The 24,643-nt window shown below is 37.7% G+C and overlaps 3 protein-coding genes across 3 annotated transcripts; 1 reads left to right on the top strand and 2 right to left on the bottom strand.

Moving 5' to 3' along the window:
* Nucleotides 1-188: 188 nt before the first annotated feature.
* Nucleotides 189-5,937, bottom strand: LOC140349037 (uncharacterized). The gene is made up of 10 exons (XM_072435233.1): nucleotides 5,731-5,937; nucleotides 5,184-5,244; nucleotides 4,438-4,900; nucleotides 4,048-4,142; nucleotides 3,141-3,236; nucleotides 1,835-1,901; nucleotides 1,660-1,757; nucleotides 1,468-1,586; nucleotides 1,296-1,395; nucleotides 189-416 (listed from the first exon to the last, which is right to left on the bottom strand). The coding sequence occupies exons 1-10, from the start codon at nucleotides 5,850-5,852 to the stop codon at nucleotides 345-347; spliced, it is 1,293 nt and encodes a 430-aa protein (XP_072291334.1). The 5' UTR covers nucleotides 5,853-5,937; the 3' UTR covers nucleotides 189-344.
* A 611-nt stretch (nucleotides 5,938-6,548) lies between these two features.
* On the top strand, nucleotides 6,549-10,896 carry actr6 (actin related protein 6). Its single transcript, XM_072434776.1, has 11 exons — nucleotides 6,549-6,700; nucleotides 7,040-7,157; nucleotides 7,232-7,300; nucleotides 7,462-7,585; nucleotides 8,117-8,252; nucleotides 8,348-8,404; nucleotides 8,505-8,603; nucleotides 8,808-8,886; nucleotides 8,969-9,140; nucleotides 9,597-9,735; nucleotides 10,718-10,896. Exons 1-11 carry the CDS (start codon nucleotides 6,633-6,635, stop codon nucleotides 10,845-10,847), a joined length of 1,191 nt encoding a protein of 396 aa, XP_072290877.1. The 5' UTR covers nucleotides 6,549-6,632; the 3' UTR covers nucleotides 10,848-10,896.
* Nucleotides 10,897-11,235: 339 nt separating this feature from the next.
* LOC140348721 (midkine-B-like) lies at nucleotides 11,236-20,686 on the bottom strand. The gene is made up of 5 exons (XM_072434778.1): nucleotides 20,550-20,686; nucleotides 15,450-15,541; nucleotides 13,762-13,926; nucleotides 12,078-12,236; nucleotides 11,236-11,651 (listed from the first exon to the last, which is right to left on the bottom strand). Exons 2-5 carry the CDS (start codon nucleotides 15,538-15,540, stop codon nucleotides 11,632-11,634), a joined length of 435 nt encoding a protein of 144 aa, XP_072290879.1. The 5' UTR covers nucleotide 15,541; nucleotides 20,550-20,686; the 3' UTR covers nucleotides 11,236-11,631.
* Nucleotides 20,687-24,643: the final 3,957 nt, after the last annotated feature.

The following is a 24,643-nucleotide window of genomic DNA, read 5'->3' as shown; positions in this document are numbered from 1 at the left end:
CCTGTCATCTTCTACCTCTTGGCAAAATAAAATAAAAAATACAATAGCCTTAATATAGTATTTATTCAACATAATGACTACTAGACCATAATTTAAAAATGCCTCTAAAATGATTGTTAGATAATAAGATGGCATTTACAAAGATGACAAAGAAACTGTACAAAAACAATGTAAATTTTTATTGAACTTTTGTCTTAAAGACGAGATGGGGAATGCCTGAGATAAACATATGCAAAATAAAACTGCAGTTAATTAACACTTAGTAGAGTCTTATTGAGGTCTTGTGGTCCGAACGTTAAACTATAATTTAAATATAGTCCTAAAGTTGGGGCGGAGAGCAGGGGTCAAAGGTTGTTTGGCGCCAGTGAAGCACCATCGGCAAGATTGGCTCGACAGATGGGACACGTGGCGTTGTCCTGCAAGAGAAAATGTGATGTATTATTCTATTCAAATGTGTGTCGCGTTTAGGATTATTCAGATGATCATTTATCCACATAAAGGTATAATACGACTGTAAAAGAAGCCTGTGAATCAAAGGTGCAGCTTTTCTGAGGGACGACTTGCCCCATGGAGGTGACAGCTTTGCCTGCTCACAGTATGGCATTCTAAATATCTCGCATTTATTCAAGTAAAACATGTACTCAAAACTACATTTAATGCCATACTATGGAACATTTCCATGGAGACGAGCAAGAGGGTCTCCACCAGAACGGTTACACAATGCATCTTTAAGAATCATTAACACATAAACAAACTTTGGTTTATCAAATCTGTAAGTCAAAAATAAGTTTTGTCCCAACGAGTCCTACAGGAGACTCTGGATGTCTGAGGCACTAATATTAGCAGTTCAAGCCCGACTCTGCTTCCACTCAAGGAGACGAGTTTACAGAGGAAACTGATGATGTTGAAGGACACATTCTGAGTCATAGATGCAGCTGACCACATAGAAATGTCAACAGTGGTAGAACTGGAGGTGTCCTTGTGAAGAGATGGAACGTTCTACAGCACACGCTAGTAGTCAATGCGATATTATTTTAAAATCTGCCTCCTTATTCAATTGTTTTGGGAAGTTCTATTGACACCATTATATTCATGGTGTCAGCCTCCTGTTACATACAACATTGTGCAGACTTCTATTTATTTGTATTAAAAATAGTAAATTGCTATGACAATGGTCCCAGGGCCGTGTCCTTTACCTGCAGCTTTTATGTAGCGACACATTTGAGGTATACTTTGCTTCGTTTGCATTTGTTTTAACCGTTGAGCCCCAGAAGGAAAAACGACGGTAAATTTACCTTCAGCCACCTGTCGATGCATTGCACGTGGTAGTCGTGGAAACAGGGCAGCATCCTCAGTTTCTCTCCATCAGTGTAGTCACAGAAACAAATCTGGCATCTAGAAAATCAGGCACACTTTGAGTACTGAACGCTGCTCAAAATACAGACGCTGTAGTTAGTCGGGGCTCACTGTGTGTTTCCAGCTGCACTTGTAGTTTTGAATGTTTTTGTTGGAAACCTCTGGATTTCTCGCCGACTGAGTTTCTTCGACACTACCGCTCCCTGCCGCTCCTCAAATGCCAACAGAGCCTACAGAGGAATAGAAAGTCAGAATGATCTCACGGGACACAACTAATGCTTAACAAATACTGTACGATCTCACCTCATAGTCATTTCCCTGGAGGCTGTCTGAAAAGTTGGGCATAGCATTTCTCCTCCGAACAGTCGCTTGACCACGTCTTCTGCCCGAAGCAAGTAGATCTGTGACGATAATTTAGCATTTTCAAAACATGGCGAAAAACACGTTGTCGAGGCATAAAACCTCCAAAGACACCGACCTTCATCAAACCCGGACACAGCTGCCAGGAGCCGGGGCATCCAGCTCTGCTCCAACAATGGATTCATCTGACGAGAAAACAAATGCGTTGTGTTTAAAGCTGCCAGCCAGGAATGTTCCACAGTATAACATTAACCTATCTATTAGCATGTATTTCACTACGGGTGGTTTTACTGCTCAAAAATACCCTATAAAAACATGCATGGTTATTATTAGCGGGGTCCATAGATCTGAGCTGCGTAACTGACTGTCAATGTGATCTATAAAAAGACAACTTGACGAGGAGATGAGTGGTTCGGTCCACAAACACAGAACTTTGTGTGTTGGATTTCAGGGACAAGACAGAAAACAGTCTGAGCAAGAAAGTTTGAGTTTGCATTTTGTCTGCATGTTGCTGTTTTTTTAAAGGTTGTTAGAAGTATAAAAAAACAGATACTAAAACTAGAATCGAAACTAGATATTCATTTGAACATGTATTGAACATGCAAGTATTAAAAAACACAACAAGGAATAACTTTATGGAGCCGTTCTTTTCTATGGTTGAATATCTAAAATGTAAACACTGAACCTTATCCTTATTTGTTTGGGACTGGCTCCACAAACTACTTTTTTTAACTGACAACAATCACGGCTTTGGAGTTCAATAACAGCACCACTTTCTGAGGAGAGTGTGAACGAATAAAGTCACTTTAGTTTATCTTTGCTGGCAGGAAAGACATTGAATTTGTGCCAGTGTTTTTCTTATAATTACAGAGATATTAACCATGAATCAGAACACAAATGCAATCTGACAGTTAAACAGCCAATTCTAAAATAAATAAAAATATAATCCATTCCGACACGATTTTCTGACCGTTTAAACGTTTAACAAAATAAAAAAATGTTACGGTATTATTATTTGTCAGATTATAACTATTGTGCAATTAATATGAATTTTGACCCTTGTTTTAGAATATGGTTGTAACATGTGTGTAATTACCTCTAGCTACAGTATATCACATCTGCTCACATACGATTAAAACTAAACCATCACCAATATTGTCAAACTGGGGATGAATTGGCTAAATCTTTTGTAAAATCTAATCATGCTCACTATGTTTTTGTGAAATGTGTATTCAAACCCATTATATGCACTTAATTAAGCACAGTAAAAATACAAAATTGCGTAAGCATACGTTCCATTAAAATCAGAAGCCACATCTAAAATATTTTATATTGTTTGTATTTAAAACAGTGATGGATCCTGATATCGGGAGCTACAACAGAAGGTTCAACACAATCAGTCCGGTTGAAGCGCGTGGACTCACCAAGTGGCTGTGCGGTGGTGGGGGTCGGTGCATGTGGTGATAGTGGGGATGATGGTGACTCCGGTGCGTCTCGGCCTGTTCTCTGTCAAACTGAGCCTGTCACAAAACGACCACAGAGAGGACGGAATGATACAGAAGAACGATGCATTCAATGGTCTATGGTTCTGTTGTGGTTCAGTGCTTGTGTGTTTAATGCAGCTCAAACACAAGGCACCCCACACCTACTCCTCCTAATATCTCTATTAAGTGCAATTAAAAAACTACCAAAAGTGCACATTTGGGCTGAATGATGAGTATTTATTTCACAGTGAAGATTTTGAAGACTGAAATATGAACATCTTCACTATTCCAGGAATGACATGCGTTTGAGAATAGAAACGCATGTTTCTATTCTGAAACATGTGTAATTATATATATATATATATATATATATATATATATATATATATATATATATATATAGCCACCTGTATATATTGTGTACACCATTTACAGTAAAACGTACAAAAAAAGAGCTGATTAGAAATAAAAACTAAAAAGTGATGTTAAGGTTCAAATATGGGTGTAATTTTTCTGCACTTTAAACCTAAACTAATATGTTTAAAGACATGCTATAACACATTTCTGAAGTAATATTGTCTGGCTATTGTTCTTGGGATATTCCACACAAAAAAAACAATTGAGATATTCATTTCAGTATTGAAGTATTTAGCCATATTTCTGAGATTGTAAAAAGTTTATAAACACAAGATAAGACCTTCAGTTGCAAACAACATAATATAATTTGCCAATTGGGACAAAATGTTTGTTAGTTATTGTAATATAAGCTAGGGTCATTTCCCACTCCTCAAAGCGAAACCATTAAAGTTGTGTATCTAAACTTGTAACATATTGGTCACCAGTTTACCTGTAAACTTCGGGCCAAAGTCTCGTCTTCCTCCAGCTGTGCCGTACGAACCACACCCTCTTCATCCTCATCACTGATCACTATCTCCTCCACCGCTGAGACAGAAGTGAATATTAGCATTTCACACAAGTTAGTCACACTCTATTACATGTGCCTCCCACTGAAATGTTCTTCTTCAATTTTTGGCAATTGTTTCCTCCAATGAGTGACTATTAGCTTAATATATTATCACTACAATAGGTTTTCTTCCACGTAAGATAATTGTTTTTGAGGCTTCATAGCATCAAAATCCACTAATACAATCAGACATCAGACCATATCAAATCTAGTCACTCTAAAATCTAAAATAAATAATTGAGCTATGGTGTGACTGGCACCCACGATCCTCACCTGTCGTTACATTTGGTGTTTGGTCTCCGTTCAGCCACCTTCTCTCTTCGTCTGTGAGGAAAGACAGTGACCCAGGACTGGGCGGGCTCTGAGTCGGAGGAGAAGGCTGCGTAAGATGATAAACAGGGATAACTTCTTCTGTGGATTTAGTTGAGGTTGAAGCCTCTTCCCGTTCAGAGGCAGGACTTAAATAAGACATAGAAGAGGATGAAGAGGAGGATGTGGAAGAGAAGGAGGAGGAAGAGGATGTGGAAGAAGAAGAGGAGGAAGAGGAGGAAGAAGAAGAAGAAGTGCTTGGATGTGGAGCCTCCAGCCAACTCCCCAAGGGCAACTCTTCGACTGACGGAGCAGAGAAAAAGCCATCACTTGAGTCAGCTTTGGAGACACTCAGTTTCCGTCGCTTAGGTCGGCGAGACGAGCTACGAGTGAGTTCAGCTAGTCTCGATGAGCCACTGACAGCGGCCTGGTTCAAGACAAGAACAACAAAAATACCACATTAAAACCAGCACATAACGTATAGTATACAGTCAGTTCTGGCGGTTTGCAAAAGTATGATTAAGTGAACATAACTTTTTGTCTGAACATATCAAGAAATAGCCCACTGGATGGGCTAACAATAGCAGTAAGTATAAATAACTAAATGTTACAGACATGCAGCTGCGAGTTATCAAAAAATAATATTTAATCAGATCACATTAAGAATACTACCCCTGGTAAAAAACACCTCTGTCCAGTATTTAACTTACAGGACTAAAATGTCCATCCCGGTTGTTGTTGCGCTTCCTTCTCCGTTTTCCATGCTCAGGGCTGCAAAAAAACGAAAAAGGTAACAAAATGAAATATACAGTTTTTTACTTGAATTTACAGATTCACCTTGTAAGTTGTTGTGGTAAGTGTATTGCATAATGCCATATCTAGAGTAGTGTAGCAATGTAATCTACATTGTATAGTAAGGTTGTGGAAAAAAATGTTTTTCTTAAACGAAAACGAAACGAAAACCAGTTTCAAAACTAAATACTCATTTGAGCAAACATTGATACAAAAAAAATACGTTAAGATGTTACCTTTCCTAAACGGTTTTAAAATGATCTTCAGATCTAATGTGGTAACAAGAAAGTACCATTATTTTGTGTTGAAAAGTACTGTCTATTGTTTTTGTCATCATCTTGGCATCGAAATTGGTATCGAATATCGAGCAGTTTCCTTGTATTGACATCACATTCCAGCGCAGTTGTGAGACATTTAATGACGCCATCTATAAAGTCTAAAATAACCAGAGCCCTTCTGTCGTACCTGGGAGTGTCCGGGACGATGATGGACAGATCGGGGCAGATCAGATCCTCCGGGTCCAGAAGACATCCTCGGTTCAACCCGGGACTGTCCGAGTCTGAACTGTCACAATAAGCCTTCGCCATGTCTTGTCCCTCTCTTCAAACAGGTTTTATCAGGCAATGTCCGGGCTCATATCACCCGCCAATCTATAACAAAACGATCCATTATCAGGTGTAAGAAAATATGCGAAATAGGCTTTGATACAATAGATCCATGTTTGAGGTAACGTTAGCTTTGTTGTCAATCACCTCAGAACGTTAGCCAAGTATCTTGGAATTCTTTTAAAACAAATATACAAAAGTCAAGCCAGCCGAACCAGCCAACGATTATCCAATGTGGCAACAAATAAACCTAATAGCAGATCTAGTGTAGAAAGCGTGTGTTTAAGTGATTGTTTTCCACCAAATTATAAAAAAAAAATCAGTTTTGGTTGCTACTTACCGCCACAGCCTCAGCGAATCGACCAAAAACAGGAATTTACAAACCGTTCCGGTTTCCCAAAAATTCTATATTTTTTATTCTGCAGGCACCATTAGTCACAGTTTGAAACGGCAATATTGATAAATTACAATATGCATTAAAAAAAACTGGATGGGTTAATTTAAAGGATGAAATTTGACTTTTTATCGCCACGAGGAAAAAGCAAAGAGTGACTGTGTTTGTTTCCAGACGAGAGCTGTTTTAGACGGACCAAAATACTATTTTCTGATTGGATAAAACTCGAAACAAAGCATTTGATTGGTTGATTAGGGGATATGGTTTACCCATTGTATTACCCTCAGACAAAAACACGCTTCAAGATGTGAGCTATTCTGTACCTTTTCAATTTAAAACGTAATCATTTGTTAAAAACGTAGATCATCATGGCGACCTTGGTCCTCGACAATGGAGCTTACACGGCTAAAATAGGATACAACCAGGAAAAAGTGAGGTAAGTTTATCGTAGCCACGTAGCTAATATCAAAGATGAATTGAATTGAAATAGAAAATTTATTACACATGGCCAAGTTAAACACACAGTAACTCATTTTACTGACCTTATTCTAAAGGTAAATACACATATATAGTCATGATTATACGTCAGTTGGCCAGTAACAATAATTTGTGGTCATTACCGATAATTAAACATTAATACATTTACATGAATACCTACAAAGACTTTCATCATTTGACATATTTCTTTGAGATGCCATTTAAATGTGGTGTTTAATATTCTGCCGTTAAACTGTAGTCTGTATTAAGTTTTATTCTGTTTGTTTTCTCTTTCCAGTGTGATACCTAATTGCCAGTTTCGCTCCAAAACCTCAAGATTGAAGACATTTACTGCAAACCAACTTGATGAAATCAAGGATCCCTCTGGCCTCTTCTATATTCTCCCTTTTCAGAAAGTATGCATGCAATTGAAACAGTCTTTTACTAATTATGTTAAGCTGTTTTTACCACACTCTTTTTACTGTGTCAGGGCTATCTGGTGAACTGGGACGTCCAGAGGAAAGTATGGGATCATCTTTTTGGGAAAGAAAAGTTCAAGGTGTGTTTTGTGTGCATTTCAATCCATGACTAGTATCCACAAAATGAACATGACCGTTGCAAGTATTTTATTTACACGCAGGCATTTTATAATAATGTACCCATGGGTGGTTACGATGAGTGGATGGTTGTGATTCCCTGCACACGTTTGTCTGTGTTCAGGTGGATTTTGCAGACACCAGCATCATAATCACAGAGCCGTACTTCAACTTCATGTCGATCCAAGAGTCAATGAACGAAATTCTATTCGAGGAATATCAATTTCAATCAGTTCTGAGGACAAATGGTAAGTAGCAACAAGTGATTCATTTGATTCAATACAAATGTCTACCGTCAAGCAACCAAGACCATCCTTTTTTATACTTCAAATATTCATTTTTTTTACACATAATATAACAAAGAGCAAAGACAGAACATAAAGAAAAAAACAAAAAGAACAAACATATTGAGATGTAACTTAACTTAATGGTATTAACATAGAAATACTTGACCATTTACAAAGGTTCAAACTAAAACTGTCCCCTTGCCAGAGGTAAATTCACTCAATTAATTGAGTAAATTTGGGAATAAACGGTAATAAACCTACTTGAGTAATATTTAGTTTGATAGTGTTCTTTACTTGAGTAACGCCAGTCTCGTGCACTCTGAACACGGCTTGAGCACATAAGGCACTTGTCCCCTGTTCCCCAGCAGCCACAGCCTGGGGGACTTGGGCAAGTCTCATGGTAACCAGCCCTGCATGAAGTCCTTCCTCCAGATTGGATCTCAGGACCAATCCTAACTTAAATATTATGTTTACAATCTTTCTTTCTTTCAGCTGGATCTCTGAGCGCTCATCATTACTTTCACACAAACCCCAAAGAGTTGTGTTGTTTGGTGGTAGACACTGGTTTCTCCTTCACTCACATCATTCCTTACTGTCGCAGCAGGAAGATGAAGGATGGCATTCGAAGGTGAGTTGCTAAATCCATAGGATATAAACGTCTGGAAACAACATCTTAAAAGTTTATTCTGCTCATTAAATAGCTCCTTTTAACTTGTTTCATAGAATCAACTTTGGGGGAAAACTTCTGACAAATCATCTGAAAGAAATTATTTCATATCGGTAAACTAAATCCTCCTTCTATGATTCTCAATAGCAACATATTTTCATATAATATTCATTGATTTTAAAACAACGTCACTTTCTCTTTTGACTGTTTCAGGCAGCTTCATGTTATGGATGAGACGCATGTGATAAACCAAGTGAAAGAGGACGTGTGCTATGTTTCACAACAGTTTTACAAAGACATGGAAGTAGCACAGTAAGTTCATTTGTTCATTGCCTGAATACGACAATAGCCCCACGTGTTCACTATGGATTCCATCATTGTTATTTTGACTTAATTTGTTAATAAGCAGCAATATGTTCTCTTTGAGTTGCTGTAGTCATTTTGTAAATATAAGGGTTGTGCATGTGGAGGAAGCCTTAACATTTTGAAATTATATTTTCCCCCCTTATATTTCAGACAAAAAGGAGAAGAAAACACAGTGATGAGAGATTATGTTCTTCCAGATTTCAGCTCCATCAAAAAGGGTTTCTGCAAAGTAAGATCTTTACAATCACTTAGTCCAATGTAAACAAAACAATAACTGCATTGTAACTCGATGATGCTTTTCCATGCGGCAGCCAAGAGAAGAGATGGTGTTCAGTGGAAAGTATAAAACTGGGGAGCAGATTTTGCGTTTGGCCAATGAGCGTTTTGCTGTTCCCGAGATCCTCTTCAATCCCTCCGACATCGGCATACAGGAGATGGGGATCCCAGAGACCATAGTCCACTCCATACAGGCCATGCCCGAAGGTAAGACAGCAACTAGTAACGTTTGATTCAATACACTGTAGAAAAGACCGTCAAATGCATTTTGCAAAATGACCTCACAACTTCCTGTAAAATATAATTGGCTCATGTTTGTGAAACTAGCAATTAATCGCAACAATAATACAAAAATAAATGCACTTTTATAATTATAATCGTTATCTGGACATCACATTACACTAAAATCATCACACATTATTAAATAAAATGTCAAAAAAGAATAAACTAATTGTCATCAACAAGACACTTTATTCATAAATAGTCTCTATCTAGAAGCCTTCAATCACCATATTTCAAGCTTTATTGGGTTAAAAATGTATTTAAAACTATATGTACAAATGAAATTATCATTCTGTAATACAATTCAGAATTACCTTCACTTTTGGAACCCATGCATCAAATACATTTAGCTTTTTAACTCTCTTTGTTGCTTTCCTCCAGAGATGCAGCCGCACTTCTATCAGAACATTGTGCTGACGGGAGGAAACACACTGTTCCCAGGATTCAGAGAGCGACTGGAGGCTGAGCTGAGGTCGCTTGCTCCCGCACACCTCACTGTGTCCGTCCTGATGCCAGAGAAGTGAGTCCCAACAGAAACCGCTCTTTAAGAATATCACCGGATAATAGACTAATACATTCTATATTCCCTATTGTTTCAAACTGAGCTGAGACATGGTAGAATCTATTTGATGTTTAACTACTGTCAGATTTGTTATTAGTGAGCCTATCCACAAGAAACAACTTGCACAAAGATAAACTTATTCTCGGTCAGGATAAAGTTTTTAAAAAAAGTCTTTCTTTTTTTTACAATAGCCTTTAAATCTTAGTAAATCTTCCAGAGTAGAAAAAGCTTCAGTTGTAGTCATCTGGACTCGGTTTGCAAAAATAGACGTTTCGACTCTCATCCAAGAGTCATTGTCAATAACAGAATTTAGGTCGAGAACTCCGATATTAATACTGTTCTGTGGTAAGACCCGCCCATTGGGAGGAGCCTTCCTGAAGTAGAAAGAGTTGTTTGTTTCAACAGAAACTCCCCCCTTGTATCTACCGAGCTAGCCTATTCAGAATTTTAATGGGCTGTTAAAACCTCTTTGTCTTAGTGAGACCCTGGCTCAACCACCCTGAGTACCTGATTAGCATCTGAATGTCCTCTACCTTTCCAGGGGTTCAGTAACCCATTATAAATAACAGGTAGATACAAGGGGGGAGTTTCTGTTGAAACAAACAACTCTTTCTACTTCAGGAAGGCTCCTCCCAATGGGCGGGTCTTTCAAACCGAGTCCAGATGACTACAACTGAAGCTTTTTCTACTATGGAACACGCCTGGACGAATGAGGGATTACACCGACATAAATCTTCCAGAGTTATAAAGTCTCTATTTACACCTATAGTATACACACACGATATAAATTCAAATTTGTATTTTTGCTTGACTCCAGAGACTGAATGCAGGGTCTTATGCATCTGTCCCTGGCCCAAATAGCTAAATAATGCATTACTGTTCTTCAAGGTAAATTGCTGTATCGTATTGTGTATAATTGTGCTTATTTTGTCTTGTGCAGTCCGATCACATATTCTTGGGAAGGAGGGAAACTTTTAGCCCAGAATCCGGACTACGATGAGATGGTGGTGACGAGGGATGAGTTTGAGGAGAACGGACACTGTGTTTGTGAAGAAAAGTTTGATATTTGAATTGAGTACAGAACGGACCATGGGACTAAAATAAAATAAGCAGCTTGTGTAGTGTGTGTCTGTTTCTGTTAAATTGTAGTTTGGTAAATAAAAGCACACTAATGGCAATTTGTTTTGAATTAATTTGATATTATTTAATGATTTAACTTTATTATATGTAGTAGTAATAGTTGTAAAGGGTGCTAAAAGTTAAAACACAAATACTTCCCAGATGCGCACTATTTTTCGTGTGGTGCAAGTTGCAATTTCTTGTGTTACCACTAGATGTCGCCAAAAGACAAATCTGAATCTTGGAGCTACAGAAGACGTGACAATTTTGCATTTATTTACATGTGGATACAGTTGTTGCATGATGTCTGTGGATTAAAAGAAAACACGATACAATGTGAAACAATGTACATTATTTTAATTTGTTCATTTGTACAAGCTTCATCATTATCTAAAATTCAAAAATAGATTTATAGATGGCCTTCGCTAACCTTTGCACAGTTTGTACATGCCTCAAATTTTGCTACAAACATTTTAGATCCAATAACTCTGGATTCAACATTAATCTATATTTCTTTGTAAAAAAAACAAAACAAGTTGTTTTATATGGTTAAAAAGAGTCTAATCTAAGGGACAGTTATTTATCTTTACCTAACATAGGAAAACCAGGAAAGCGCTGCATTTTAATCAAAATCAACATAAAACCATCAGGAAACAAAAGTCTAAACAAATGTACTTTTGGAGGAGTCTGTGTTTTGCATTTTCATGAAGGAAGAAAGACACTTGGTCCCATTGCTTAGGTAGATTTCTTGTCTCCTGGAAGAGAAACATTGAAATAATTACAAAACAATTCGTTATAATCCTTCTTTTCTTGTGTAACTTGTCTGTACCATGTGTAACCACTAGATGAAGTCATGCGCTATTTAATACATCTAACCTTTTACCTATACTTTAATCAGTTCCAGTGGTCCAGTGAGTGAGATATTGTATTGCAATTTGTTTTAAATAAGTCAGTAATTTTAGAAAATCCACTAAGAATGATTATTAATTATTAAACATGAATAAATATACATTAAAATACAATATTTCAAAGCGACAAGGGGATAAAGGGACATTTCTGAGGCATTAAATTCCTCATTTAGCCGACAGATTCACCCAGAGTTAAACATACACTGCTCAAATGTAGTTTAAAAATGTATTTGAATATTTTAGGGCTGTTCCTGGATAGAAAGTAATGGTCACCTCTTGTCTTCTTGACTTTGGGAGAGCAGGGCTTGGACACGGTCACGGTGTCTTGGCACTCGGCGTTGAACAGGACCTTCTTCAGACTGCCCGATCGGCTCTTGGTGTTGGTGGCAGCGTCACAGGGTCCCCAGGGGCCAAACTTGTACTTGCAGTCACCTAGAGAGGAGCGATCAACAGTAAGTACTTGTAAAGGTTACTGCTTGGCTCATCATTTTTTAAAGGAGACAAATTCTGCTTTTTAAAATTGACTTAGTGTTTAACTATTACATAAGTAGATTATAATTTTATATTTTGTTCATTGAAATCCATCATATTGATCTAAAACAGCTTAATAATGAAAAACAGATTAATTGACTTCCTGTTCAAAACTGCAGAACTGATAAGCTCCGCCTCTTCATAGTGACATTTCACTGTAACAAGCAGGAGATTGTTTTTTGTATGTTTTTGTTTTCTTAATTTCTCAAATAATTACAGCTATGTACAGGGATGTGGGCGGGGATAGGGGGTAAGTGAAACAGGAATTTTCTGAGGACTCAGCCTTAGTCTCAGGACAATACAAGATTACTCAAACATGCAGGAATCAATGAAAACACAACTTTTAGTGAAATAATGTTGTGAAAACACTGTTGTAAAGAGGTTAAAAGCTCATTAAAGTTGATTTTGCGAAATATGTCCGCTTAAAGAAGATCCCGTGTAGATGTAAGCGTGAATTGGGATGAACACTGCAGAAACTCTTTGTAAACCTTTTGTACATTTTGCTCTGTCAAAACTCCACAAATACGACGAGCAGAACACCAGCGCTCCTCAACGGTTTCACAACGTTTATACTTCAAATAATAAGGCATGAATAAAGCCTAAACGTAATTGAATTGAAGTAGTGTTTTTAATCTGTATTTAATCTCTCTTGGCCCATTTCTTTGTCTTCGCCCAGTTGAGAATCCGCCCTGTAAAGCTGCACATTCTAATCAAGCTGTTATTGGCAAAGTCTGGTGGGAGTGAAGAGTGAGAAAATCCCCCCCTGACGTTATCACTTTAGTTCAGTTATTTCCAGGTCCTGAGTAAAAAATGGTAAATCTAGGTTGGCTGGAGGCTGTGCTGGAAGAAGTATTCCATTTTGTTACTGACCGGTTAATATATCGATCCAAAAGCAACAAAAACTGAAGGAAAAAGTTTCATATAAAAAAAAACTCTACTTAAATAAAAGCATTATAGTACATCTTTAAAAATAAATGCAATTTTGAGAAGTGTCAAATTGTGATCTTGAGAAAGAATTTTCCTGATTATTGTTCATCAGAAGCTATTTTCCAGGTAATTTATAGTTATAATTTTGTATACTCAAAAATGTGCTTAAAAAAAATAAATCCCATAACTAATATATATATACACTGAAATACTTTTACTTTTTGTCCAGTTAAAAATGTAGTGGAGTAGAAAGTACAGACATCTGCTCTCAAATGTAGTGAAGTAAAAGTTAAAAGTATCCACTGTAAATAGTATAGACACCTAAACAGTTTACTTACAGTACTTTTACTTTTGTACATTGGTCTGAGCTTGGATTCTACCTCACAGCGGTGTAAAGTAACAGAGCCATGTGTGACTGTGGTGCGTGAGTGAGACTGCCAGTGTCCTTCTGTCCAGACAAACACCACGACTCCACCACCAGCCCACGTCCAACACTCACTGATGTCTTTCTTCCAGTTGCAGGGGATCTTGCAGTGGATCTTGTTGGTCTGGCCCTTGCAGGTGACCTCCCTCTGGCCATCTCCGCAGTCTCCCTGCTCCGGGACGCACTTCCCATACTGACTCTCCGCTGGGGTGCACTCTGAGGCCGGCTTGGCTTGTTTGCCTGTGGACACATTGAGACGCTCTGAAGGTGCTGATGCAAGTACTTTGACTATGTTATTCTTTTTGTTCAATTCTCAACCCTATAACGCCTCAAAGAACTGCTTGGCTTGATATGAAATTAGCTACACTGAATGGTATTTTACAATGACTGTTATTAAATCTCACATCAGACCATGAAAACGTCTAGCCTATAATTATTAGTCTGAATTGACTTAATAACTAATCTGTGCTGCCAAAATGGAAAAGAAAACCCGTCTGCCATTTCAAACTCTGAAGTCAAACCTGCTTAGAAGAGACTATAGGAGAATGCGAGGCCGATTGAGTTTGCAAAGTCATCACAGTCTTGAGTGTGTTGTTTGTTGTCATTTTTTGCGTGTCAAAAGCCACGGAAACCAGACAGACTTGTTTTTGAAGCAACAGGAAACCGAGATTTGGAAACAAACAGCAGCTGCAGCACTTTGACGCAGAGACACCCAGACTTTTAATGATACAGAGTGAGACAGACACTATTGAAAGGTTTATTCAAGTCATTCTGTTACGTGGAAGGGGTTGTGTCTTACGGGATGGGTTAATATTTAGGCTTATTTGATCTTAATTCAGCCATGGAGGTCTCAAGATTTAAACCTTCTGCAAGTAAGAATGTCACAATTGTGAGAAGAAACATCACAATTTTACAACTTAGATTATGATTATATTGTGACCTGTGTAATAATTATTATAGATAAGCCTATACTATATTGGGAAAACACTCTCAGTTTTAGCAGTTTGTTCTAAAATATTGTGAAAATGTGAAAAATGTAGAAAAGTATTTTGCCCAGGCACAAAATGGCAGATGGCGGTCATTTTTTTTTAAAATTCTTCAGATAAAAGTGAACGATCTCCTTAACTTTCTTTGCTACTGTCACCTCCAAATGAAAATGATGATAAATGATTTCTAAATAAATACAAGCGGACTTTCTAATACCTCATCTACCAGCAGGATATGTTGTGTTTTTCAAAGTAAATGAAATATATAGATCATTATTTTACACTTGTTCATTGTAAACCCCAATATTGATCTAAAACAGCCTAATAATAGAAACAGGTCCATTGACTTCCTGTTCAAAACTTCATAACGTATAAGCCCCGCCTCTTCATTATGACATTTCACTGTAACAAGCAGCGGGGATGTGGGCGGGGATAGGGAGGAGGTGAAATCAGGAATTTTCTCCTTGAGTCCTTGAGCCTCAGAGCAATATAGGATTACTTTAACATGCATGAATCAATCAAGATACAACTTTGAGTAAACTAATGATGTAGAAACACCATTCTAACAATGTTAAAAGCTCATTAAAGTGGATAATATGTCCCCTTTAATACATTGTTCCTATGGCATGTCTCCTGTAACCAGATTATTGTCACAAAGTTGTAATATGGAGGTCCTTCACGGCAATATCGAATTTGTTTGTGCTTTAGTCTTATATATTTTGTCAGTGCATTCAAATGAACAATATTTGAAGTAGCATTTTATTTAGTAATTCTCACCTTTGTGTCCTTTAGCTTTGCCTCGCCCGGCCTCTGCGCTGAGGGCCAGGGCCAGGAGCAGCAGCAGCGTCACCGAAACCAAGCCTCGCATCCTGGATTAAAAAAAGAGCACATTTAAGTCAACACGAGCTCACGGGTCTGTATTATCAGAGCGTATCAGGCACACAAGAATATTACTGTTTCTATAGAGACGAGCCAATAAAACAGGAGTCAAACAAGCTCCTCAAACAGACCAGCGCGTCTCAGTTTCTATTGCTGCGATTAAAAGAGCTCATCATAGTTTTCGTTAGTGTCATAAATAATAGACTTTTGCTGAGTAACTGTAAAATAAATTTTAAAAATTATGACTAAAATGACATACATTCTGTTGACTCAAACGATCACTAAAATATGTATTTTTGGACTAAAAGACCCCCAAACCAGACCATTTACAAACTCAACTCAGTGTCCCATAAAACAATGCAATGTCATTTATCGTAGTTAAAATAAAATAAAAAACTGATTTTCTTGTTGACTTGTCAAAATTGGAATAGCATTTAATTGACAAAAAACTATTTGAATTAAAACTGTAAGAATTCTTTGACTAAATCTTGATTAAAGCTTAATAAAAAATTCTTAAAACAACTCGGGATACAAGCTCTAACCTTTATTGCAGTAAAATGTAATCAATACCCAATATTAGTTATAACCATCCAGTCTTTTGTCACCTCATTTCCATCCTTTTCTTGGGAAGGTTTAGCCTGGATCAGATTATATATCGTGATAATACAGGACTAGGGCCGGGTTATACAACAATATCAAAGGATCCACTTTTCCCCATGCGCTCCTCCTATTTACCTAATAGTAAACTAGTTAAAGATCTTATAGTGTATACATACTGTACATGGTATTGTCTGTATGTGTCCATATAGTGCACAATGCCATACTGTAGCTCCTTATTGTGTTTCTTGTCCCTTTCTAATCCGGTGTTTTCTGATATGATCCTTGGGTGTTGTTTGTTCATGAAGAGCAAGGGCAGATGGTTCAAAATTAGTCCAAATGAATCTGGTCCAATAATCCAGTAATCTGACCATTGTAGTCCTGGTCTAGGATTATAGAAGTGGGCTAATGTATTCACTGGCCTACAAAGACCCTTCCATTTAGAGAACTCTGGATTTGTGCCCTTTCCCCAAAAGGTCTGATGTACCAACACGGCACCTTTGGATGTCTAATACTTTCAGTAAAATCCCTTGTTGACCACCAGTCGTGTTATAATATAATAAGGCAAGCTAATATTAATAGTACAGGCTGTAGCTATTTCTATTTCCACTGCTGAAACTGAAGCACTCCCAAGACATTTAACAAGATTGACAATGTAACTGTCAGACTGTCCGTTTGTGTGTGTTTTGAAGGGCTTGTTTTCCTCCTTTCTAGCAGGGTAACCACAGCAAACTAGACGTGCAGTGAGTTTTGCCACATGCTTTTCTGCAGTAACTCGTGAGTATGCAACATGATGAAGTGTTTTTCTTAGTGACGCAACGACAAGTGCACCAGCAAGATTCAAACCACCAATCCTCTGGTTTTCAATATATTTGCTTTTTTCCCCTTTTTTTGCCTTAGTTTAAAATATGAATTAATTTGATGTTATTTGCTGGTATTTTTTAATAAATTATATATGTATAACACATGTAGTGTTATGTATGTATTTCACATTCTGTTCATTGTAGGGTTGTTAAAAGTTTCAAAAATCAGATACTAACCTATTCTAAAACAAGTATTGAAACAGGATACTCATTTGAACAAGTGTAAAGACAAGAAAATCCAACAATAAAAACGCATAAACAGGACAGATAACATGTTCATTGTGGTATAGAAATTGGTATGGAGAATCAAGTATAGTCTTTAATAACGAAATGGAGTTTTCCAAATTGCAGAACTGATAAGCCCCGCCTCTTCACATTGACATTTCACCGTAACAAGCAGCGGATTGTGATTTACGTGTTTTTTGTGAAAAATGGCTACATGACATGTTTTAATCCCACATTTATGACCCAGAGTCTGAATTCTATGACTAAAAACGTAAAAAGTTCTGAGCAGTGGGTGGAGATAAGGGGTAGGTGAAATCAGAGTATTTCTGAGCAAATGAATTATGAGGGAACACCGTTATAACATGTTAAAAATTTAAAAAAAAAAGTGGATTTGACATAAAACACGTCTCCATCAACTTGAAAGTCTCCCCTGTCATATCTCTATTTGTTGACATGTTCCTCAGTCCTCCCTGTTGGCCCCTGTGTGAATGCTCCCGGACAAACATATAGTCCCCTTCTTTGAGCGCCGCAGTGCATTTCCCATAGTGCCTCAGTCTCTGGCCCTTTCTCTCTGTGGAGCCCGGAGCTGTTTTTGTACCGAGAGATGACAGAGCTCTCCTTTCAAAAAACCTCCCATTAAAAACCGTGGTGTCCATTGAAACGTCAGGCTGGCAGCACAAATCTAGCACTTCTACCCGCTTCGAGCCTCTTTTATGGGACAGTCCCGGCTCACAGCGGGGTCCCGGGGGCTCTTTCGGTGGGGGTGGGGGTGGTGGCGAGGAGGTGTCGGGGGTGGTAAAAAAAGCCCCTCTCAAAAGAATACTGATTCATTGGGCCGGGACAATGCCGGCTCTGGCCCTGGTCGGGTCAAATCTAAAGTAGCGTAACACGGATTCCATGATTTGTCTAAGGAGATGGCTCTTGATCGTCCAACTTGAAGCTTCCCCCTCTCGTGGCCCCCCCGCCTGCCCTGTCCTGGTCCTGAATGTGGTGGGATGAATAGAAAGCATTTCCATAGAAGCACAATGAGATCTGAGTGCGGAGAAAGCGGAGGAGATGATGCTGCCTTTGGTTGGAAACACAGACGACATTTAGAGGAAGTTCCCCCCAAGACCCTCATTTTGGATTTTACCAGGCACCCCCTTTTTTTTTACGACAAACGCTGCAAACGGAAAGCAGAGTGCTACGTTCACATATTTACAAAGATAGAAAACAGATGTGGAAAAGCAGAAGCCAGTCACGATTTTTTCAGAAAAAATCACGATAAGCGATAGTAATATTGGAATAACTTTATGCCACTGACACAAAAGTCTCCCAAATAATCCCAGAAAACATGAGCTGCAACAAATACAAAGCTGAACACTTTAGTACTTTGACTTCACAAAATAAAATACCAAAAAGGTCCAACTAGCGCAACAAAGCGTACAAACGATAAATATTGAGCCCCAACAGCAATTTTACTCAATATCTTTTGAGTGTTATTTTTGATTGATTATATTTGCTGTTTTATGGCTTCTATGCAATTAATAGGACATACTGCATGGTCATAAAAGAGAAGAAAGACATAAACAAAGGTTCCACCCATTGACAGACTGGGATGTTGCAACATAAACAAATAAATAAGAGCAATTTTTTGGATCAGTATTGGGCAAATTGTACAGAACCAAAATGCATTGATCATATTGCAGGGATGTCTATGAGATTGAGTTGTCTTTTTGAATTGACTCTATACATAGCCATTTATTACTGTCAAGTTCCATGTTTTGTCCCATTGGAAAACCCCATTTTACTGAATTTGGTCCGTTTAATGTTTCAGAAACCTGAGGAATCCTATACAACATGCCACTCCGAACTAAAATTCCTCTTATTTTCAGCAACCCTGGACCTTCTTGCAGTTTGGCGATGCGTGTTAACCACTGTGCCACAGCTTTAGAATACAAAACTGCTGCTGTTCTGGTGGTGGCACTAAATTTCACTAATCCAGTGTTGTCTAGCAAAAAAAGATGACTCCCTTCGAACACCAATAGCCCTGATCACACCTCACAACAACATACAATATCCTGAACAACCAAGACTAAAACTAGAGTAAAACAACAATATAAGAACGTTAGAGTCATCTTTACCAAACAGAAACATCATCAGACTAAAGCTGAGGACTAACTAACACGCTTTCTGTCTGATGACAAAGAGTTGTTCACTTTTTAGCTGTAAAAGAGGAGCGTTCAAGTGTTGGACAGTTCAACACACACGCAGTACACAGCCCTAGATGTGTACAGTGTGTACAGTGTGTCCTTTGTCATTTCAATGGGCCCATTTTCCTTTCTGCTGAAGTAAACCTCTCTGCTTCTCTATCGTACAGGCGACTAAATAATGACATGAACTAAACGAACAACAAACGTTTTCCAGACCGAGCAGCACAAGTGAATTTAAAACACTTTTACACACAAGTACTATTTTCAACATCTGTGAAATGAGGAAATACTGAGACCGTCTTTGTTGTAAGACTGACGAGAAGGAAAAGGCAGAGACAGGAAAAGACTGTAACTTGTCAACAAGACCAGTGATATTATGACATATATTAGAATTATCCTACACATTGCATTAAATATGTAGTAAACGTGGCACTGACAGAGAAGGAACACAAACAACATCATATATACAAACGCACATACTTTTAAGATACATACTTCAGAGTAATTGTAGTGAATGTACTCGTCAATTAAAGGATGACTTGAAAACCTGCAGAACAACTAGTTATGTAACCAGGTATTTAAAGAAAGAACACACTCTGTATTACTAATAATTACCCTAATGTTGCCGTATCAATGTTCATTTCAAACTTACACAATGATTAACAAATAACATATAAACTGCTTGCTTATCTTAAATGCAAATGAGGTGGAAAAATAAACACTGAAAAATAATATTAATGTTGTGTCCATTTCACTCTAATAAGATCAACTGTATATTTATTTTATAGTGTATGTGCCATATATTTAAATTTTGCAGCATTCCACACGTTTTTGCCTTATACATTTTTGTTTTTTAACCTGAGATATTATGCCAGTTGTAAAGTAGTCTATACTTTAATTCTAGATATCATTCATATAAAAATACATATAGAAAAAGAGTTTAAATTTATAGTTTTTTAACTGACCGCAAAATTTAACTAACTCATAAAAGTACCTCAAAGTAGTAAAAAAAAGAAAGAAAAAAAAGGGAAAATAATGCATGTATTTAAAACCAAAATGTTTTCCAATGCCAAATTCCCAAACTAAGTCTTCAATGTTTGTGTAAATGTCCAATGTCTTACTTTGCAGGAGAGGAGCAGCCAGTCGAGAGGTGCAGAGCTGAGTGTGTTTCTGCTGCTGCTCTTGTGTGGGTCTCTCTGCACAGACCCCGCCTCTCCGTGACATCACAGTGACATCACAGGTCCGCCACAAACAAAACAGACGGGAGCATTATCTCTCAACACTGCACAATGGGGTTAGTGTAGGGATTAAAAGTGAAGGCGTGAATAGAGGCTAAATGAAACGTTCACCTATACATTGTGATGTAAATGGGGCCATTAAAGAATATCACAGCGTTACAATACATGCAATGCTCATAGTTGGGTTGGGTGATAAGGCAAACAAATACTTAGAGCCAAATTGCTATTTTAATTTTATCACGATTTATGAAGTTTGGAATCTCTTTTAAAAGGTAAATCGAGTCATCTTCTTCTGACAGTTCACACTTCACCGTGATTGGTTAAACCCAGCTGTCACTCACTCAGAGCCTGACAGAGGCTGACTCATAGAAGAAGATGTGTTTGAGCAGAAAGCTGCATTAAAATCGAGAAATAGTGAATTATGATACGATGATATCACCAAAAACAGAAGATCGTCACATGGATAGGATTATGATTTGATTTGTATCACCGTGTAGCTCAGGCCCAGCTCGTAGCCTGGACAACTGGAACAAAACACAGAGACTTTTTTAAATAATTGAAATTAAATCATATTGTGCTTTAGTATCCTATGTTTGTTTGTTGTTTATTTATTGTTGAAAAAGATAACTTTTCTCATTGGGTTTTCCCTGTATAAATAAATTCAATAAAATGAATGAATGAATAATTGGAGTTAAATCAAAGCATATTTGGCTTAGATCTGAGTGATTTGTCGATCATAGATGAAAAAAAGTGAGACTGGTCAGCTGCAGTTTTGTTTATCAAGTTCCACTGAGATTTGAAATCCCATTTTCAGGGTAGCTCTGGCCCTATATGTTTACAGTGTTTGGAGGAATGTTAGTCCCAGTACTCCACAGGATATGTAAACCCCACACACTTCGGGAATCAAACCCAAGACCTTCTTGAGTAAGGCTGATGAGCTAAAGGCTATTCCACTGAGCCACCCAAAGTGAAAGCTTGATTTTGTAATGTTGGACTGACCCATCTCCACTGCCTCGGGGCTTCCTCAGCACACATCATGGTTAGAAGCACCAGGCTGGTGGTTTATAAAGAAAACTCCCCTCCACAAGAGGAGAAAATGCAACATGACCATCCGGCCTTGGAATCTACCCTTTTCTGCCACATAGCATTAAAATGATACTTGTGTCCTTCTACAACTGCAGTCTCAACGTCTCTTATCATTTTTAGCACAACATTAATGTCTGGTACAAGCACGTTAATGACATAGATTAGTCTCCAGCGCTCAGACGTCTGGCAGACGTTCTGCTGCTGGTGGTTCTTGGTCATCTGGTGTCTCTTTATCGGTACATGCTCGGTCTTGTCTGTCTTGTGTCTCATTTACGGTCGCTGAGACGCCTGACGGTAACAGCTTGTAAAAGTGTTCAGACGTCATAGAGCTGTTATTTGCTCAGGGCTGCTGTATCTTTAACAGGGCAGAGGTCAAGTTGTGATTCATGGTGATGAGAGACACGCCCACTTCACCTGTAAAACTTTCCACAAAGGTCTGAAGAGAGAAAGATACAATTTTAGACACGCTCACATTTTTAGCTTGCCTATAAAAGCATGAGATGTTGCATTGCAAGATAAACATGCAATGACAAAAGCTATAATTTGTTTAATTTATAGTTGTAGTGATGGAAGTGTGTTTTACAGTGTAGAGACAATTGTTTCCACTTGATTTATTTATTTGCAGTTAATACTGGCTGTACAAAATATACTGTTCAGCAAAGTTAATAACAGTAGAACATTTTAAGACCGATCTCCTCCACTGAATAAATATCAAGGAGGAGAAAAAAAAAAAGAAGACATTCCAAAGAGTAACATCTTTAATATGTTTGTAAAAATGATGAATTGCATGACCTTGTTTAGTTTTGACGTGGCATAAAGAGTTCATTGTGAATATTACTAAAGGGTTCAAGGGTTGAATTTTAAAACATATTTGATAATAATGGTTAGTATGTAATAAACAGGAAAAGTTCTTTTTTTTTTGTGCTTGACGTCTAATGAAGATAAAGGTAAAAACTAAACATTTTATGATCTGCTAAAAACTGAGAATCAAGTTCCACATCTCTATCTTAGACAGCTTATAATATCTTTGTATTGTAAAATAGAACACAATGACACAGTCACAGTTTGAAGTGTGAATAAGTCTGTCAATACTCCAACTTAGCAAGTACAACAGTAGAACTAGTTCAGTTTGATTGTTTTTGCATGTCATCGTGTCATTCAGCTGTTTGTGTGTCTGCTCGACTTTAGTGAACAAAAAAAAAGAGTGTTTTTTTGTTGTTTTACAGTTTAGTGATCGTAAAGGCTCATGCTTTTCTGGCTCGGTTTGAACTAGCTGAGTAAAACATTTTGAATAATAGATCTACCATTTGGGTTTAACTACATATTTGACATTGCAAGAGTCAAATAGATGACAAATAAACCAGTTTGATTAATATTGTAATAACTGCATTAGAGAGTTAGGCTTAAAATATGAACTTTCTCTCTGTAGTTTAATTTGCTGTATAAACATTTGCTTGTTCTTGTAAATGGTTGGTTTTCCAGGTCATCACTTCTTCTTAATGACCTTCTATCGCTCCAAGTCCAAAGTCCACTTGAGTTCCATCCTTACCTCCAGTGTGTGTCCACAAGTAAATATTTGCGTCTGCTCTTGACACAGACGTGGCTCTCAGCAGAAGTCTTTTGTCTGGGGGTCCACGGGGCTCTTCTCATTTCTGTCCAGCGTCCGAGATACAAGAATGCAGCCGACTCCATCACTTCCCAATGGCTCAGTCATGCACGAGGCCCATTGTCCGACCCGCAGCTGGGAAAACACACAAGAGGAGAGCAAAGAGGAGCTGCCTGTTCTCCTTCAGGTCCTCACATTCACACTCAAGTCCTGTTGTTGTGGAGAAAAAGTTGTTGTCCATTGGTTATTCACTCTTCCATGCATAGATTAGTCGTAATTGATGCAAGACTGGAAACAATGTCAACTGCTGCTGCAATGGGGGCATGGAGGCCAATAGGGTACCTCTCGCCCTATAGCTAGAAGGTGCCTGGTTCAATTTCTGGACCACACACAGAAGAACAAGATCATCGCCTACGACTGCTGCTGGTCCAGGGAGAGAGGTGAAATGCAGAAAGAAAGTCCTCCGAAATAGACACGATGACTTTTTGTCAATACCTGTGTTAAAGCCCATAATACGACTATTAATATAGAGTGTAGTTCAATTAGTTTATGAAAGGAACTTGTCTTTTTTGTTTTAATATCATACAATCACAAGACACAGGCAAAAAGAGAAGTCTGTAAAAAGTCAGTCTGGAATTTGTCCCAAAGTCCAGCAAATTTGTCCATTTTCAAAAGTCTGTGCAAAAGTTAGTCATTCCATTTTATAAAAGTTATTTCAGCTCAGTCCTTGATAGTCTAACCTTTTTTTGCTGCAGTCAAAAGTACATCCCACAGGTATCCATCTATCGTTTCCATTGTTGGAGTTTTACATCCGAGATACATTGTTTTAAAGTCAAATGAAATGTTGATGTTGAAGACAGTCCGCAGTGCCACATTAATGTCAGTCCAGTATTTATGAATAACTTTAAATAGACATGAGTTTGTCAGTGTACATCTTGTCCAAAAGTAAACTGTAATGCACTCTTATAAAGGTAAGAAGTAAAGAGTTTGTTGTTAAATCTGAATCTATTTTAAGGCACTACAGGCAAAAAAAAACAAAAAACCTCTTGATACACAATATAAACAACAATATTGTTCAGTCTGCACCTAAAGATGTTTTATTTCCTTTAATGACCTTACATACACAAGATACCTAAAATCCCTTCTGTCGTTTTGCATCTAATATGTCAACAAAATAAGGCAATATCTTTATTTTTTAATTTGTGTGTCTCTAATATTGCAGTTTTTACACATAAAATACCTTATAAATATTTGCATAAAAACATTACATGATGAAAACGTTGAT

The sequence above is a fragment of the Eucyclogobius newberryi genome, unplaced genomic scaffold, assembly GCF_026437365.1.
Source record: "Eucyclogobius newberryi isolate DKJ021-1_F unplaced genomic scaffold, fEucNew1.0.hap1 SCAF_7, whole genome shotgun sequence".
NCBI classification, from domain to species: domain Eukaryota; kingdom Metazoa; phylum Chordata; class Actinopteri; order Gobiiformes; family Gobiidae; genus Eucyclogobius; species Eucyclogobius newberryi.
Note: the sequence above shows the minus strand (reverse complement) of the source record. Positions and strands in the feature narration are given on the sequence as shown.